At 42.0% G+C, this 20,327-nt stretch overlaps 1 protein-coding gene across 1 annotated transcript in view; it reads right to left on the reverse strand.

Moving 5' to 3' along the window:
• Positions 1 to 12,818: 12,818 nt before the first annotated feature.
• The window catches only part of opn4b (opsin 4b), a 95,070-nt gene continuing 87,561 nt past the window's right edge, over positions 12,819 to 20,327 (reverse strand). The window contains 2 exon segments of the mRNA XM_080789214.1: positions 12,819 to 13,252; positions 15,914 to 15,985. Of these exon segments, the coding sequence (XP_080645340.1) occupies positions 13,055 to 13,252; positions 15,914 to 15,985 (270 nt within the window). The 3' untranslated portion in view covers positions 12,819 to 13,054.

Here is a 20,327-nt window from a genome sequence, read left to right on the forward strand (position 1 = left end):
ATAAAATAAGCTTGCGTTTTGTGTGTCCGTTTGACTCCCCCACACAAGGAACAAAACGGACTATGTTGTCAAGGCCTTTAGACTCAAATCTCTCTCCAGGTTTGTGCGAGATATTCTATTCACTCAATGTTCTGACATTCCATATGTTGATCTGACCTCATCAAACCCTGTACACTCAAGACAGATGCCAAAGCGCCAGCACTCGCCCAGCAGTCTGCCGTCACCCAGGCGGTTGCGTGCTGCACGCACGGATGCGTGTTCGCGTCTCGCCCTCAGGCGTCTTACTGGAATGAATCAAATACAGGTTCTGTACCCGAGTCAGTATTACGGTATTTATACTGTAATTAAACCACAACACGGTGTGATTAATTAATCAAACAAATTCATCATTGAATTCAAATAATCAACCAGTGCATGACTTCCAATTTACAAATGAATAGGAAAATATAAAACCCTGATCTTTTGTCCCTTCGTCGGTAATGTTCCTTTATGATTCCAATGAAAAAAAGTGTTTCAGTTCATAATGCAACATCACAATATCTTCTTCCACCAACATTCCCTCATTCAGGTCTTTCTAGGTTGTTTATCAGCCACAATGACAGACAGACACACACACACACACACACACACACACACACACACACACACACACACACACACACACACACACACACACACACACACACACACACACACACACACACACACACACACACACACACACACACACACACACACACACACACACACACACACACACACACACACACACACACACACACACACACACACACACACACACACAACCTTGACTGACACACAGATCGACCGCAAGAAAAATGGACCAACATCTGGGGGGTTTCGTTTTAAAAAATAATATAAACGGGGTTCATAATCTTGGCTAATCTTTTTCACACACAAGGCCAGGACATCTCTTTCACACATTTATGTGGCAGTGTCACCATTATTTGGTGACACTGCAAATGGATAAACCTAAAGAAGAAATCACCTAGCCTGCATTGTATTTTAGAGGACAATCTTTCCAAGTTTCCAGTGACAAAATGGCTACAAAAGTAGAGGGAGAGTCAACCAAAGAACAAGACTTTTGCCGAGCTATAGCCTATATGACTGACTCCTAGCCCCGCAAGCAGAACCCGAATGTAGTAAAGTTTCTGACACTTTTATGACTTTACTGCATTGGGTCCTGCTTCACGCTGGGCTGTCGCCAGTTACGCACAAACAAATACAATGTAAACACGCCATGAGACGGACTTCTGCGCGCTTTTACCATGTTTATTCATGTATTGACTTACGAATGTGCGAACTATAAGTACCTTACATACCATACCGACACATCTCCTGTGTCGCGGAAGCCGTTAAGTATTTTTAATCCATGATTGATTAAAAATGTCGCTTCTTCCTACCTTGTTTATTGACACCTCATTGTACCGCCTATCTGGCTAGCTAGTGGTGCTATAGCTATGACGGAGCAGATCAGAGGCAGGGTCGTAGCCCGCAAAGCCAACCGCACATCGGGAGGCGGTACAATAAACGGTAAATAAACAAGAAGAAATCAAGCGACATTTTTAATCAAACATGGATTAAAAATACTTAACGGCTTCCGCGACACAGGAGATTTTATCAGAGGTATGTAAGGTACTTATAGTTCGCACATCCGTAATCAAACACAATACAAAGCGCGGTAATAGCGAGCCGATCGAAGAAAGGTTGAGTTTTTTATATCCGCGTTCCAACAATCGCATTGGAAAATCTTAGCATGACCAGGGACCCTACGGGTCAGCCCGGTTCGGTTCGGATTGGGCTGACCCAGGGGGTTCCGAGAGGGGCTAACTGACTCCTATGGTTATGAGGGAACATAGGGCTGAGGGAACATTAGCCCCTGCTGGCTGGGTTACCTTTTCGAGGCATGACCACATGAGTATATTATGCATGCACCCATGCTGGTACACTTTATTAAAGGCATTAAAAACAAGGCTTCAGACATCTGAAAACAAACTGCTCAGCTTGGCCTTACACCTACAGTATAGAACTCACTAACCTATGTGTGCAGCCTACAGCTTTTACCTTTTAGTCTTTGACTCTTTGGGTTTGGGTACTTATCTTGATGGTGTTGTTAGTCAGTGCCTAGGCTGACAAACTACTTCAATAATAAACTCGCGTCACCATGAGTTGCCGTGTGAACCCGGTGGTCTGGAGCGGATGATATCGTTACGTCATGCTGTAGTCACTTCAATAACATAAAGACACACACAAACACGCCGCACAACAACACCATCAGATCAGACAACAATGGGCACAATCAAAGTAACACAATTTTGTTAACTTTGGGTTGCCACCACAATCAAAATGTGGAATGCTGCCTACCAACAGTCAACAGACATAAAAAAGTGTGAGGCCTACCTCCGGGTAATCGGTACCCTACCGTCGGAAGTCCATATAAAGATCTCTCTCTCTCTCTTATCTCTTTTCTTTTCCTCAATCCTCACACAGACATCATAACAAGCCCATTCACAATTTCACAAACAAGTTCACCGCTGAGTCCGCTCACACACAAACACACAACACATGCATTGCATGCACAACATGCGCGCACACACACACACACACACACACACACACACACACACACACACACACACACTCTCTCTCTGTGAGAGACGCGCATGCATGCACGCTCATTGATCGGGCATAATCATCATCATCATTCAAATCATCATCATCATCAATACTGACCTTTCGCCTCTAGAGGGGGCCATATGGCAGCAGCCAGCAGGCCTATAGCCATTAACCAAGTCAATCACCAGATTTCATCACTACATTATTCTTCATCATTGCTTGATTGTTTGATTGAATAGTTTATAAGATAAAATGTATAAACAGCAACAGTCAAACACAAGGGATAGTACCAAAACAAAGTTGTTCCCCTGCAATCAATTCCTGACATGAATAATAACAACAAAAATCAATATCATCACAGCAGGTAAACATAACATAACAAAACCAAAACAAAAAATCTAATCATCAATCAATAAAGAAATAAAACACTTATGCTTTGTTTGTTTGTTTGTTTGTTTGTTTGTTTGTTTGTTTTGTGTGTGTGTGTGTGTGTGTGTGTGTGTGTGTGTGTGTGTGTGTGTGTGTGTGTGTGTGTGTGTGTGTGTGTGTGTGTGTGTGTGTGTGTGTGTGTGTGTGTGTGTGTGTGTGTGTGTGTGTGTGTGTGTGTGTGTGTGTGTGTGTGTGTGTGTGTGTGTGTGTGTTGTTTGTTTGTTTGTTTGTTTGTTTGATTGATTGATTGAAGTATTTATTAACAGTTTGCAGAATGGGTACATTTCACCAGTGGCGTGCACAGACATTTGGAGGGGCAGGTGCACAAGTGAAAAAAGGGCACCTTGTGCAGCGCGTGGAACCGGCCGGTTGCCTTAATAGCACACTATTATTATTTATAGATTTTGGTGCATGAATAAATTATTAGAAGCTTTATATCAAGAATTGATCAATCCACATACTGTACAGTGTACAGCGTACACTGTAAAAAAATAAAAAAATAAAATGACGGGGGCCTCGAAATTGCAGCCGTCCGTATATATAGGTGCCCTTTGAGAGCCAAGGGATTTGCATACATGTCTGAATGACCGTTGGTAGGGCGTTCCACATTTTGGTGGCATAGGAGCGAAATTAATTTAGCCCCTTGTTTGTTTGCCGAATCTGGGTTGCACATGGTCTGTTGAACTCCCTCTGGTCTGGTGTAAATACAGCTGAGGGGAAATGGAAGGGGGGGTGGAGGGGGGGTCATTTCCTCTCCCTTGAGCCTGCTGAAAGGTGGATTCTCAGGCCTGTTTTAAAAAGATGCAAGTGATCTGCATTTTTTGAGGGAGGGGGTCAGTCAGGGCATTCCACGCGATAATTCACCCACACGTTTGTTTGAAGGTGGGGCTTGTTGTGGCTGTGGGTGTCGCTCACTTATCACCCGATTATCCGTCATCACCATCATCATTCTGCATCATATCTGAATTTGCTACTGAACGATATAATTAAAATTTTCATGTCAGCGTTATTATTGTATAGACAAGTGTGCTAACACACTGTAAACGATGCATCTACAATTTGTACAACTGTGCAATGAGCAATGCAATATTGTTATGTCCATATCAAATTAATAAAAATAAACATAGCTGTCATCTGTTGTGCTGGCCAGTGTTTTAACCCATTCTGAACGGGAACCCATTTTGGTGTTAGCATCATGTTATGCTTTAGCTATTGAAAAATAGCAGATCTACAAGCTCGTAGCGCGCCACTTTGAAAAATCGAAGAACGACTGACATTTTTAGAATCTGATCTCAGGTCAGAATGGGTTAATCAGACCTAGTGTGTGTCCAGTGGAAACCTCGTATGAATCTGATCTCAGGTCAGAATGGGTTAACCATTTTAAGCTGCTCTATTTTGTCAGGCGCAGGCAGGGGGGGGGGGGGGAGAGCAGATCTACAAGCTCACGACGCGTTGCCATGCGACTCATGAACTTTATCACACAACAACAAAGGGCTTGTATATACAGGGCTTATGGTAAGTGGTTTATACAATGCAGCACAACGTATTGTTTGTGTTTACGGGGGTTTTTCCGATTAGTAAATCAGCAGATTCCAGGAATGCATTATGCACGAATGCATGGATGGATGGATGAAAGACATTTCAAAACACTCCTGCAGAAGAGGTTTTCTAGTCAATGGAAATTGTTGTTGACTGAATGCAAATGGTATAACTTTGCCTTGCATTTTCACCTCCTATACACCGTTGTTCTATTGTTTATTATAGCCCATTATAGTCCTCACTGCCGTGAAGGCTATATCTTCCTGAGGTCTGTTCACACCATCAAGTTAAAGCACAACAGGCCTCCCTCAGGCCTACAATGGAATTCCACTGCATTGCATAATATACTCCAGGACCTGGCTAAGATTTTTTTAAACAATGAAATAAGCAATTCCATACCATGAAATACAAAAAACGAATGTTACTGAATAACATTATGTAAACATGAGTGCATATCTGCATGGCCACTTATGTGAAGCTTAGAGATGTTTGTAATTAATTTGTTTGTGCCTGAGCAAACAGGAGACCATCTTACCCTCAGTATTGAGTTCCTCTGTACTTAGGATTACCCACAATGCAACACCTTCAAAATAAAATGTATTTGTATACAAAACGAAATAAATTAGCCATGGCTGTGTCCCAAGTTTAACATAATTGAACTTTAAAGAAAGTATTTGTTAACACTGTTACATGTGTACATGCACTTAATTTAGAGCATATCTCAACTGTTATAATAATAACAGTTAACAATAATATGACCGCTGCGAACAACTTAGGAACTGTGAGAAATTCTCTATGATCCGAGGCAAAATTTAACCGAAAATTACCACACCCTTTTTTAAATGACCGCTACTTCAAACTATCTAGTATCTTCTAAACGGTTTGTGCGACAGATTTCCTGAGGTGCTCAAAATGTTCAGAATACTCATGTTTGAATACTCAATAGACCATTAGTCTAGTTAATGGCAGGGTGCGGAAACTATAGCCGCAATTTGACCGCCTATACATGCAACTAATTTTATTAATTACGTCAAACTTAACATTTATTTTGCGGCTTCCGCCTTTATTTTTTTTTATATTTTTGTATAGAGGGACAGAGCCACGGCCCAGGCCCAATGCACCAACATTACAACTGTACGAAAAGCTTACTATTAACTTATGCAAATTAAGTGTTTGCTTCATAAAAATGATATGTTATGAGAGCTACTTTATGTCAAGAAATTCCTTGCGGGTGTTGGAGTTTGGAAGCGCTCGCTTTCAGTAAAGCGACATCCTGCAGAGATTGAACAGAGATTGAATGATTTTGACGATTGAATATTGGTCTTCACACAACTCTAAGATTCTATAGATTATTACAAGCATGGCTCTCTGGTCAGGTGGACAAACCAATATACATGGATCCAAGTACAGATTCTCTATAGTGTACAAACTAACAAAATCCTATTCCTATTGGCTACATACTGCACATCAGTGGTTCCAAACCTTTTTATGGAATTTATGGAATTTCTTAGATTTGTCTTTGATTTCTTCATGAAATTACTGAAAAGAAAAATCATTGAATATCGTTTTTAATTCATGAAAATCTTTTTTTGGGAATGTTTTTTGAAAATGTTTTGAAACAATAATGATTAAAAACAAAATGTATGAAACAAAAATGGGTCTGCGGGAACCAGGGCTGTACATACAATACATGACCAGCCCAGGCACAGATAGGCATACGTGCCTGTGAACAGCTCAAAGGGTGCAGATGAAGAACAGCTGCACAAATTATCGTCATTAAGGCGTGCATGGTAACAGTTTGTGTCGCGTATGATGTCACAACATAAGATATAAGATGATGCACCTTGTTGAAAATGACTGTAGACGTCGAGAGAGAGAGAGTGAAGAGAACAAGAGAGAGACAGAATCAGACAGACCGACAGACAGGGCGATGTTGTCTTGGACCGTTCCCAAAGCAGGAGGACCAGATCAAGCCTTTCATGCTGCCGTAGCAGTGAGGAACAAACTGTATTCCTTTGGAGGCTACTGTATGGATGATTGGACCTGCGACACCATGGAACAGATGGACGTCCATGTCTTCGACACAGTGTCTTTATGCTGGAAGAAGTTACCTCCAGTGGAACCTGCAAGAGGAGACGGTCACCCAGAGGTTCCATCCGGACGCTTCGGCCACACAGCTGTGTTGGTTGAAGATACAGTCTACATCTGGGGAGGGGCATTGGGAAGGGAGTACTACAATGTGCTTTATGCATTTGATGTCGACGTCCACAGATGGTTCAAACCCAGGGTTTCTGGGACTGTTCCAAGGGCGAGGTGCTGCCACTCAGCCTGTGTGTTGGAGAAGGTCATGTTTATCCATGGAGGATCCTTCCAGTCAGGAAGGACTAATGACATGTACAAGTTGGACACCAGCACAATGGTCTGGTCTTTAATTAACATCAGAGGAACCCCACCGCCTGCTTCATTGGGTCACTCTGCAACTATCATCGGGACGAAGATGTTTGTATTTGGTGGGGGCCATGCATCAACAAATTCAAGATGCATCTACAACAGCATCAGAGTGTTTGACACAGAGACAAACATGTGGATGATCACACCTTCTGCTCAACTTCGACCAGCGGGACGCTGTTATCATTCAGCATTTACCTACAATGGAGAGCTGTACATATTTGGGGGCTGGAGTTTTAAACAGATCTTCAATGATGTGTGGAAATTCAGTCCAGAGACCTTCTCCTGGAAGAAGGTTGAGCCCAAGGGGAAAGGACCATGTCCAATGCGTAATATGTGCTGTTGCATTGTGGGAGATCATATCATCCTCTTTGGAGGATTAAAAGGAGATCACATGTACTCTAACTCTGATGAGCTGTTCATCTTAGACTTGAGTCCAAGTCTTAAGATATTATGTATGCTAGACGTTATTCAGTACGCTCTGGACCAATCAGAACTCCCACACGACATCAGGTGGGAACTGGCAGCCATGTCAAAAAACAACATGTCAGCCAACTGAGAGGAAAATACATTCTTAGAGCTCTAACCTGACAATGAAGGCCCGTCCCTAAGCGGGCCAGCCCTACTGTACTCTGTTTGACTGAGTGTTACTGTACTCTTTTGGACTGAGGATCTTTTTTTTTAGAAGGCATTTGTAGAATCATCCTCAGGTCTAAATGGGGTAAATTTGAAGAAAATTGAGTGGCAAAATATTTCAAGAACATACTAACATATTCTGTAGTCCCAAATCAATACTTGACAAGAGACACAATGAGACATTCTCGGCGTTTGAGCATTCATTAATGCTTTTATTTAGAAAAATAAATAAAAACAACAAAGAAACATCCATAACAAATCAACATTAAACCATCTTATGAGAACATCATGTCTATTCGAAATAGTTTTTCTTCTTCTTTCGTGTGCCATTCTGGCATCATTATACCATCATTTGCTTTTTTTTTTAATATATTTAGTTATAATTCACTTATATTTATCATTGATTTGATTAACACTTTGTTCTTCACACACACAATCTTCATCATCGTATACAGTATTGCACGACAGCGGGCAACACAGCGACAGCCTGATTTGTACATGGTTGCTCACCAATGTCGCGCACCAGAAATATACCAAATCTACAAGCTCGCAACGCGTCATGCTACGACACGTTGTGAGCTTGCAGAGCGGCTATTCTCGGCTTGCGGCACACTGCGTGCAACAACAAGCAACAAGTATAAAATCAGATGGTTACTGCCTTCGCTTATACAAGACTTCAAATCAGTTTGTGCGTCTTTTTTCTTTTCTTTTCTTTTCTGTTCTTTTTCTTTTTTTTTTTACAACATAAACATACAGTATAGAGTCACATTTTGATTCTTCCAACGTCTGAATACAATCACAGCTGTCTGTCGCCACTTAAAGGAGAATTCCATGCTAGAATGCTTTCTTATCTTTCTTACCTTTCTTTGTAGTTGTTATTGTTACGTCCCCACCAAAGAGGTCCAGGTGTTTTTTTGTGCAAAAACTCCTTATTGGCTATTTTCCCTACCATAAGCCCTCAATGAATTGCATTGCATTGAATGGGAATTGAATGGGGGTGTTATGCTAGTTCGCTTATTTCCATCGAAATAAGTAGTAAACTGTGCCGCTTGGGATATTATTTACATTATGAAGAGAGGATATATACAAAGAAATTATAATTTTGAGCGAAGGAAATAAGCGAATTAGAACAACACCCCATAGCCCCATTCAATTCCCATTCCATTCAATGCAATTCATTTAGGGCTTATGGTATAGGGGAAATAGCCAATAAGGAGCTTTTGCACAAAATAACACCTGGACCTCTTTGGTGGGGACGTAACAACTACAAAGACAGGTAAGAAAGCCTTTTAGTATGGAATTCTCCTTTAAACCCCATTCGTTGTGGAGTGGAGTCTCTCAAGGCTCTATACCAGGGTGCATCAACATGTCGGTATACACGGACAAAACGAGTCCGTGGCAAAGACTTATGGCCTTGTTTTCGTAGAAAATGTTAGATTCTCTGTTTTACACACTATTATATGAGACTGATTTACTACAACACTATGGAATGGATGGCACGTTAGGAGTCCACTAGAGTAGTGTGGTTCTGAAATGTTTCACCTACAAGGACCCACCATAACTCGGAGTGTATATACAAATGGAACCAAATGGACCCATATAGTGTCCATTTGTACACTCTCAGAGTGTACAGTACAGACCTGTTACGGTCATTCACGTCTATCCCTTTGTTTCTCGTGTTGTGTTTATAGCTATCTAACTATATATCTCGTGTTGTGTTTATAGCAGACAAGTGCACTAAAATGTGCACAGTTTGCAGTTTGGGCAACTCCAAAGCAAACTCCACATGTGCCCCAACATTATATTCACCTGCCATAATGTCAAACCCGGGGGTTGGATGGGGGGTCAGACTGGCATATTCACAGATACCGATATGAGCCCATATGACAAACAACGGCCGACGCCGATACTTTTCCGATACCGATACAGTATCGGGACATCTCTATAACCGGTAATATTATTGCCCGCTAATTTTGTATTTCCGTGGCAAAAATGGATTTTCTTTTACAAAAACAGTCTACCGCATGGCAATGACCTCTGCCCTATCCACACTTTTCCTGGGCTGTGTGTGCTCCAGTTCCTGTCGATTTGATCCAATGGAAGCCAATGAAACTGGTCAGATGACCAATGATATCCAATGAAATCAACAGGAACTGGAGCACACACAGCCCAGGAAAAGTGTGGATACTTTTGACGTTTTCTGTTTTAATTTTCCCTCTACATTAAAGGTATTCGCTGACGGCAGCAGATCGACATGCTGGTGAACGTTTTCCTCAGTGTTGATTTTGACAGCATTTTTTATTTATTTTTTATCAGTCATGGACTGAAGCTGGTTGGGTCTCTGCCAGTCACAGTCTAAATGGTAAATGGACTGCACTTATATTATAGCCTAGCGCTTTTCTCCAAAGCCCTTTACATAATGTACTAAACATTTACACCACTTAACGCTGCCCTTTGGACTAATCAAACCACCTGCTGTGAGTGACCCTGTAAACACACACGCACGCACGCACGGACGCACGCACGCACATGTTGGTAAGAGTGAGGCGACCCATTTTTCAGTATACGTATAAGTATGCTGATGAATCTAACAGCCAGCCTGCACTGTGACCAGGGATGGAAAAGTCACTGAGCCATGAGTATAAAAGGAACACAGACCTGGGACCTGTCTTGACCTGTCGTCCTCTGTGTGCTGTGGACCAGTATAAAGGAACACAGACCTGGGACCTGTCTTGACCTGTCGTCCTCTATGTGCTGTGGACCAGTATAAAGGAACACAGACCTGGGACCTGTCTTGACCAGTCGTCCTCTGTGTGCTGTGCAGGGCCGGTTCTAGGCACAGGCGAACTAGGCGGTCGCCTAGGGCCTCAACCACTGAGGGGGCCTCGTCACAGGGAGAAGATTTTTTTTTTTCATGTATCCCTTACATGGGCTACTGGCCACATGTGGCCCCCACCTAGCTTCTTAATTTTGATCTCAAAGTGCACCAGATTGAAGCATTTTCATGGCAAATTTACTATTTTTATCCGGCGTGGCAAAGCAGGAGGGGGGGGGCCTCTGTATAATATGTTGCCTAGGGCCTCAAAAGGCCTAGAACCGGCACTGATGGTCGGGGGGGTAGGACCAAGGGATTTGGGATTTGTTTATAAACATTTTGGTATTTGTTTATAAACATTTGTGATTTGTTTATAAACATTTGTGATTTATTTATAAACATTTTGGGATTTGTTTATAAACATTTGGGATTTGTTTACAAACATTTGGGATTTGTTTATAAACATTTGGGATTTGTTTACAAACATTTGGGATTTGTTTATAAACATTTGGGATTTGTAAGTCTCATGGGGGGGGTAGGACCACTACCAGTTGACCTGTAGTAAGTCTCATGGTCGGGGGGGTAGGACCAAGGGATTTGGGATTTGTTTATAAACATTTTGGTATTTGTTTATAAACATTTGTGATTTGTTTATAAACATTTGTGATTTGTTTATGAACATTTTGGGCTCTGTATAATATGTTGCCTAGGGCCTCAAAAGGCCTAGAACCGGCACTGGTGCTGTGTGTGTATACTTGTTGACTTTGACAGCGAATTTTGATTTCGTTTTTTGAAGTCTTTTGAATACAGTTTAATTTAGTTTTAGTCACATTTTAGTCATCTGAAGAAAGTTGTACTTTAGTCTAGTTTTTGGATCCATTTTGTCGTCAAAAATGTATGTAGTTTGCATGTTCTCCCCGTGTCCCCGCTAGGGTAGGTACACTCACAAAAAACATGCAGTAGTCCTAGTCTCTAAACTACCTCCCCCTGGCCAGCCGGGGCGCCTGATGGAGGGGAAAGGAACTGGTCGGAATAACGTGTTCCTTCCACGCGCTACGTCCGGCCAGGGAAATGGGGCTCTACGATCGGAATATTGGGTAGTCGCCGGATTTATGGCTGTCGGATTATTGTGACGTCGGACCAACGCTGTGCAACGCCGTGTTGTTTTTGGCAGCAAATTTTTATTTTAGTTTTAGTCGTTAGTCTCTTGAATAGTTTTCATTTAGTTTCAGTCACATTTTAGTCACCTGGAATGTTTTAGTGTTAGTCTAGTTTTAGTCGACTAAATATCATAAGATTTTAGTCGACTAAATCTAGTTGATTTAGTCGAATTTTGTCGGGCCTCGACGCTATGGTAAACACCGCATCTCCAGTAGATAAAGAGTGCTGGGTTGCGACCTGAAAATAGCTGATCTACAAGCTCACAACGCGTCGCAGCGCGGTCACGTTGATGGACATTATCGATAAACATTATATCAGTCTTAGTTTTAGTCGACGAAATCAACACTGAGATTGCCCACCACCAGCCATCTGCAGAACAGATGATGTCATTCATCGTTCCGTTTCACAGGCTGCGTTTGTTGTCAAACCTTCCGAAATCGCCCTTTCCGAAAAACGACACCCCTCTGTCAGGGTCGGGAAAATGTCAACCACTCAATCCGTACTTTATCACTTTCGACATGCTTCCAATGGCAAAAACAAAAAAAATAAATAAAAAGAACGCCACGATAGCAATTTTGCAAAATGACTCACATATATTCATCATTACACATGCGCACACTCGCACAGATATTTACAAACGTGCGGATGCGCACGCACGTGCGCGCGCACACGCACACACACACACACACACACACACACACACACACACACACACACACACACACACACACACACACACACACACACACACGCACGCACGCACGCACGCACGCACGCACACACACACACACACACACACACACACACACACACAGTGTTCACAGTTGTTGTATACAAATACAGACAAAAAAGGAGCAAAGTCTAGCTTTGCAGAGTTAAACATTATGGTCATGAGAATACGCACGTGGGCACGCACACACACACGAGCACGGCGCGCATTTTGGTCCGGGGACCACCATGAGAACCAAATGGACCCTTACGGGACTGTAACTCTGAGTGTGTAAAGGTGTAAGTGTACTGTAAAGGTGGTTGCACACTGGGCGCGCTTTTTGGAAAACTGAACGGAAAAACGCCGCAAAAAATTCCGAAATCGCCTCCGGTGTGTACAGGGGACCTTAACTCTGAATGTGCCTCGTTATAACTTTTGAGTATAGTCAGCTCAAAAGGTGTTCGTTCTCCAGTGGACACTAGCTTACTGTGACCCTCACAGGTCCATTTGGTTGGAGGTAAATAAAGTATTTTACAGTGTAAATTGTGGTCCACAAGAGGTCAAAACTCTCTCCCATCCAATGGGGCTCCGTCCATGGCCTAAATAAAACGCGTATCACAAACTGAGGTGAATCCTTTTGAAATGAGAACAAAGAGAGGTTTGGAGAATATCACGGGGTCTCAGTGATGAGCTGCAGTGTCAACGGCAGCGCCCCCAGCTGGTGGACTCTGGTCATCACCGTGACGTCGTCTCGTGGGTCTGGCACAGAAACAGGGCTGCGGGTGGGTGGTGGGGGAGGGGCTGGACACGGTGGTGACGATGACGGAGGAGGACGATGAGGACACCGCCGACGCCTTCTCCTCCATCACGTTGTCTAACTGTAGGGGCGAGAGAGAGAGAGAGAGAGAGAGAGGGGGGGGGGGGGGGGGGCAGTAACACATTGGAACCAGTATTGATTTTGGCAGTCATTTTTCAGTCATAGGGCTGTATTTTGCGTGTCTTAAGTACCAGGTCTTATTCCCTAACTTGAGTAAACTAAAGACCTGGAGGCGTGATCAATGCCATTTGGCTATTCTGAGTGGCCAAAGAGCATTGATCACGCCTCCAGGTCTTTAGTTTACTCAAGTTAGGGAATAAGACCTGGTACTTAAGACACGCAAAATACAGCCCTATAGTCTCGTGAATAGTTTTAATTTAGTTAGTTAGTCACATTTTAGTCACCTGGGGTTGTTTTTTGTGTTAGTCTAGACAAAACATCAGAAGATTTTACTCGACTAAATCGACTAAAATGTGTTTCGGCTGGCCTTGATGCCGTCGTAATGACTGACTTTACTTGCGTTGTGAGCTTGGAGATCGGCTATTTTCAGCATGCATAACCAAGTGTAAAATGACTTAGCCCCATACTGGATCTCTTGTCCACACTATAGTTACTTCCTAACATTTTAGTCTAGTTTTTATTTGTTGACGAAATTGTCAGTATATTTAGCCTTAGTTTTTGTCATCATGGCTTAGATTTAATTTAGTTTCCATTTTCGTCAGTGAAAAAGGGTATAGTCGCCGAACATCTTTCGTCATAGTTTTATAGTCGACTAAATCAACACTGATCATTTGGAACACAGGTTTTGTTTTCCACTGTCCGAAAAGTAACAAACAAACATGGCTTCAACCCGGCAGCAACACGTTACGATATATTGATTGTTTTTCTGGATACCACTGCTCTCTACTGTGGAGCTGACGAAGCTTATCGGGCCGAAATTAACCTCTTATCGGACTGACCTCGATGCTTCCTTCTACAGCATGCATGAGGAGTTTTCACCTGACAGGGGGGTGGGGGGTTAATGAGAGCTCCTCTCCACTTAACCCGCCGACGCAAAGACATGGAACAGACGCGGAGCCGATCAAAGGGATGCTGCAAGATCAGCATGAATAATGATCAATAGCACACACACACACACACACACACACACACACACACACACACACACACACACACACACACACACACAACCTTGACTGACACACAGATCGACCGCAAGAAAAAAGGACCAACATCTGGGGGGGTTTCGTTTTGAAAATAATATAAACGGGGTTCATAATCTTGGCTCAGGCCTGATTTTCATCACTTTAGGTTTGGGGCGAACTGTGGCTTTGGTTTTAAAGTTGATTATTTTGATTATTTTTACATTGTGTCAAATAAGAACTGTGTTCCAGAAATAAAACGATAATAAACGATCCCGGGTGGTTTGACACATTATAATGAAGAATCCACTGACGCTTATGTTACCGCCGCCAGGAATTAATTACATTTTCGCCAGTATGGAATTAACCCCATTAACCCATTCTGACCTGAGATCAGATTCATACGAGGTTTTCCACTGGACACACACTGGGTCTGATTAACCCATTCTGACCTGAGATCAGATTCTAAAAAATGTCAGTCGTTCTTCGATTTTTAAAAAATAGCAGACCTACAAGCTCGTATCGCGCCACTCGGTGGCGCGCTACGAGCTTGTAGATCTGCTATTTTTCAATAGCTAAAGCATAACATGATGCTAACACCAAAACGGGTTCCCGTTCAGAATGGGTTAAAACATTCAGGACGTGGACGCCGGGAACCCGTTTCGGCGTTTTAAGCAATAATGTTATACTTTAGCTATTGAAACAAAAATAGCAGATCTACAAGCTCATATAGTGCGGCACCGAGTGCAGAGTGTGTGTGAACATGTGATGGATATCTTTGAATACAGTATTATTATATTCTTTCAGAGCGAATGTTTTTTTAACTCGAATCTTCAAATCTGTTTATCTTTTCATCTTCATATGTTTCAATACACTCGGCTCGTCCCCTGAGGACCTATCAATCTATGGGCAAAAAAACCCCCTAAAGAACGACCCGTGTAATCAGAACATAAATCACATGCAAGGAGATCGTTTGTAGTTTGAACTTGATGTCCCCCTGCTGTGCGTCTCCTTGCTCCTGTCTCGGCCGTCCGTTATGTTCACAAGCCTGGGTTGATCATGAAGACAAGGGCAGCAGTGGGAGAATACTAAATGGGACTATAGGACGGAATGATCAAGACAGCTTGGATTAACTGGATTATAGGCCCGAAAAGCCAAAAGAAACGCAAAGAGATTTAAAAAAAAAAGAAGGGATACGCAACCTGTGTTTTTAATGATGAACGGTTGCCCAGTGGTGTAGAGCAGTGGTCCACAAACTTTTTCAGGTCAAGGTCACCCAAATCGACACCAAAATCTACAAAGTAACTAGTAACTAAAGTTTTAAAATAATTGTTGTGGAGTAAAAGTGTAATATTTGCCTCTGAGATGAGATGTATAGTGGAGTACAGTTAAAGTATATTCAAAATTGTACTCCAGTAAAGTGGGTTTTTCGGAAAACTGTCAGGATTTAGAAGACATTTGTAGAATTGGCCTCCGGTCTAAATGGCTAAAGACCATGTTACGATGGATGTGATTGGTGCATTTTTATGATGGATGTGATTGGTGCATTCTTATGATGGATGTGATTGGTGCATTCTTACCCCCGTAGGCAGACGATAGATTGGTTGTAGGCTGATGATTGACATGGAGATGTCTTCAGCCTCCATCAGAGTCTGCAACACAAACACACACACACACACACACACACGCGCGCGCACACACACACACACACACACACACACACACACACACACACACACACACACACACACACACACACACACACACACACTTGTAATACTATGTAGAGCATATTTTTTATTTATCTAGTCTAAAAGTCTGAAGTCTAAATGTTTCAGAAATTATAATAAAAAACAGAGGATCTCTGAAAAAAAACAAAAACAAAGTCCATAAACCTATAAAAACATAATTAAGAAATAGTGAAAATATAGCAGCTCTACAACCGTTGTGAGCTTGTATATATAGACGCTGATATTGACACAATTAAATACTGTATAGTATTCATATTCATAATCAGTTGCTTGGTAAGCTTTGCAGGGTTCCATAACGAGACAACAACGTTGTATTTTTGTTGAGGTCTCGGAGGGAAGTGGCCGCAGGCAGCATGATGATGAACCCATTGAACCGCTTCAAGTGAAATGTCACATTCTGCGCAAACATGCTACTGGCCAATCAATCAAGGGCTTTGTCCTGACCAGCTGGTCATTGGAGTTAATCCCCAGCATACGTTTCACATCCAACTGATGGTTTTCCAATGGAAAACGTATGCTATAGACTAGAGGGGAAACAACATCCAACACCATGTGTTAAAAAGCCCATTCTAGACGGGTTCACACACTATTGTTCGGGCCATAGGGTTGTAACCATAACCATTCCAATACCCCAAATCTCGGCCACTCGCTCACTCACACTCGGCCACCCCAGCATGGTGGTGTTACGGTGAAATTGGTGACCTGCTAAAATATGTGACAATCATGTGTAGATAGACAATCACATAATGTCAGTGTCCGTCTGTCCGAACATAAGTCATTGACGTTTGTTTATTAGCAGAGTTCAACCTAGTGGTATTTAAGCCACGTTATGTGAAGTCCACAAGATGGTCACATATTTCGGCAGGACACTAATTTCACTGCAACACCGCCATGCTGGAGTGACCGAGTGTGAGTGAGCGAGTGGCCGAGATTTGGGGTATTGGAATTTGGCCCTAGTAGATAGAGGCTGAACCGGAGCGATAGCCCCCCCCCCCCTCCTCCCGCTATTCATGTCAGTGGAAGTTGCTCAGTGGCGTTTTGAAGCACCCGGAAGAACCGTCTATACTTCCGCATTTGACCACCGCATTTTGGTCGTCAAATGCGGAAGTTTGTGTGTTTTACTGGATTGCTGAATTCCTACAATGCCCATAATGCTTTAGTGCACTTCCCCTCCTTGTGGAGAGGGGGGGGGAGGCTGCATGGAGGTGTGACTTTGTAGTCCAGGAAGGAAGTGAGACCACACATTTTTATGACAGTTTTTGGTCATGAACATCATGACGTCATGACTAAAATATTTAAAAACACATATTATTACACACATAAAACCCCTGCAGGAAAGTGTTTCTTATGTCCTAAACATCGATTAACATAAGCTCTGGTTGCAAAAGGGGTGAAGTGGCCCTTTAAAAGGGTTGTGAACCTGGACGTCATCACCACACCAAGTACTGTACTTAAGTAACATCTTTAAATATCTTTTTACTTTATACTGGAGTACCTTCCAAGTTTACTAGACTTTTACTTCTACTACGTACATCTCAAAGGCAAATATTATTCTTTTACTCCATTACAATTATTTGGAAACTTTAGTTACCGGTAGATTATAATCACAAAACATATATGATGGGTATTTTCTTATTGATGTTTTAATTATATCATATTCTATGTTCACATCTTATTACTATGTTAAACAAGACCTTGTAACTCTTCTTGTATCTGGTGCACAGGATTGCCCTGTCACCCAGTGATGTCATATCAATATTTGCATGTGTATTAATTCCATTATCAGCTGTCGCCCCACTCCAGATTGACCATATTGTACCAAAGGTTAATAGGATTAAATGGAAAACAACAACTTTGCCCTTTGAAGATGAGGCACCGACTACTCTCTCACCCCATGAGATAAAGAGTCATCAACAGAATCCTAATCACAGAACGTGATTGAAGTCAAAAACAGGATTCAGACTATCGGACACTCATGACAGCTTGATGACACCTTACTCTGAGGGGACCTCTCAACCTATTGAAATGTGTCAGCCCAATTCTGAATCTATGACATGTTGTTGTGTATATATATATCTTTGCAAAATGATGTGACGGGGTTCAGAGCACTTCAGAGAATTCTCTCTCCTACATTTTTTACATTCTTGTACAAAGCTTGTGAACCTTGAAGACTTTTAAATGGTTTCTTGTGTCAAATTTCTTTTAAGATCTTTTGCCACTTCTCTAGTCTCACTAGAGAATACTTTCGGTTTGTCTTGATCGATTGAGGGTTCTCACGGTTCAAAGGAAGGATAGAAAAGGTGGAATTGCAATAAATCCAACAATATATACCACCTATTTTGTCCCTGTGAAAATAGAAAAAAAATAACACTCATGTGAAGTGAGGGGCGCTCTTATCATCATACATCATCATACAATCAATCATCACATTCCGTGCTCAAACACACCTACACACAAAGCTGTGCATATGGAGGGAGTATAGCGCCCCGCAAGAATACAAGCTCATAAATTGTGAGCTTGTGAGTAGATCGTCTAGTTTCTCGTTTTATTTATCTTTTATCCCATGACTTTTTAACCCTTTTTTTCACTCAGTGTCAGTAGCTGCTCTACGTGGTGGAAATTAAAAACAGGTTCCACAGAGGAGGAATTAAGTAAGAGGAGAAGATAACACAACCCCCGCTACCAAAACGTTGTTAATGGAAGCAAACCAAACAAGCAGCTGAGAGAGAGAGAGAGAGAGAGAGAGAGGCATGCCTCCAGCAAGTTCCCAAGGTAAAGGGCGGAAGGAAGGAGAGGTGCCTAATAGCCTATATAGACCCTAGAGTTATTGGGGCCCGGGATTAGTTGAGAGAGAGCAGCAACACAGCATAGAAGGACTTGAGGGAGACAGTATAAGCGGAAGAAAGATGAACTGGAACAACAGGAGCTATAGGACCAGAGAGATCAGGGAGGGTGAAGAGGAGGCCGCGTATTAAGCAGAAGCGTGACTTTGAAAATATTCGGCGGCCTGTATTGACTCAATGGAACAGGATCTGGGAAAAGTCCTCACGGCACTTTGCCCGGGAAATGCCTTAATATGGGATGAGGAGAGTGTTGGAAATCTATACATGGGAGATGGTGAGCTGAAGAAGAGGCGACTGTTACAGTGCAGGCCGGATGGACGGATCGGACGCTCATAGTATATACACGAAAGGAAAAAAGGCCCTAGATGGCAAGAATGCTACGAATGGCGCACATTAGATTTACTCAAATGTTTTACTTGAGTAAAAGTATCATGATAGCCTACTGCATTGTACTCTGTTACAAGTAAAAGTCCAGAATTCATTTTTTTGTAAAAGTACAAAAGTATTGGTTTCGAAAAAGGTAAAAGTAGTCATTGTGTAGAATGTCCCATTTCAGGTTTTCAAATCTGCTATTTTCAAAATGGCCCGGAATATATTATAGGGTTGAAGTGATCCATGCATGTTTTGTAATAATAATAATAATCAAACTCTATAGTTTTCAAATAATTGTAGTGGAGTAAAAGTACAATATTTGTCTCAGAAATGTAGTGTAAAAGTAGAAGTAAAAAGTTCAGAAAAGTGGAAAATACATAAAAGTACCTCCAAATGAATGTACTTATGGTCATACTTAAGTTTACACCATTGCGGTCCACACGCAGCACGCATGTAGGAAGACACTTTGATACACCAGACTAACATTTCAATGTCATTACACTGTATTCCTGATTATGACCAAAACAAAGGCTACGGTATATAATGAGGTATGTGCACTTTGTGCACTGTTCTTCACGTGGCAGTTTCACGGAAAATAAACCCCCTTTGATGTCTATGTGTGCACATCACGTATACTGTACATCAAAGGATCATCTTTGATGTACAGTCCAACACAACACCTGCACATGTTTGGATATGTACTATAGCCTATGTTCATGCCTATATATTTATTATATCGGTTCAGATCGTGTAGATTGTGTATATGGTGTATTTTGCCCCGCTACTAAAAAGTAGGACGGGTGACTTGTTGTATTTATGCATGGGTACTTTAAGGTGTATTATGGATGTTGTATTTGCTGATTCAAAATGTAACATTGACGATGTGGCATTGAAGTGTATTTTTTATTTCTGCCTCTTGGCCAGTTCCCACTTGTAAAAGAGACGCAGTCTCAATGTGATTTTACTGGTTAAATAAAGGGTAAATAAAAAAGAAAACGTCCCTGCAATCAGTCAATACAATATTAAGT

The sequence above is a fragment of the Protomyctophum bolini genome, assembly GCF_963924005.1.
Source record: "Protomyctophum bolini genome assembly, chromosome: 18".
Taxonomy (NCBI): domain Eukaryota; kingdom Metazoa; phylum Chordata; class Actinopteri; order Myctophiformes; family Myctophidae; genus Protomyctophum; species Protomyctophum bolini.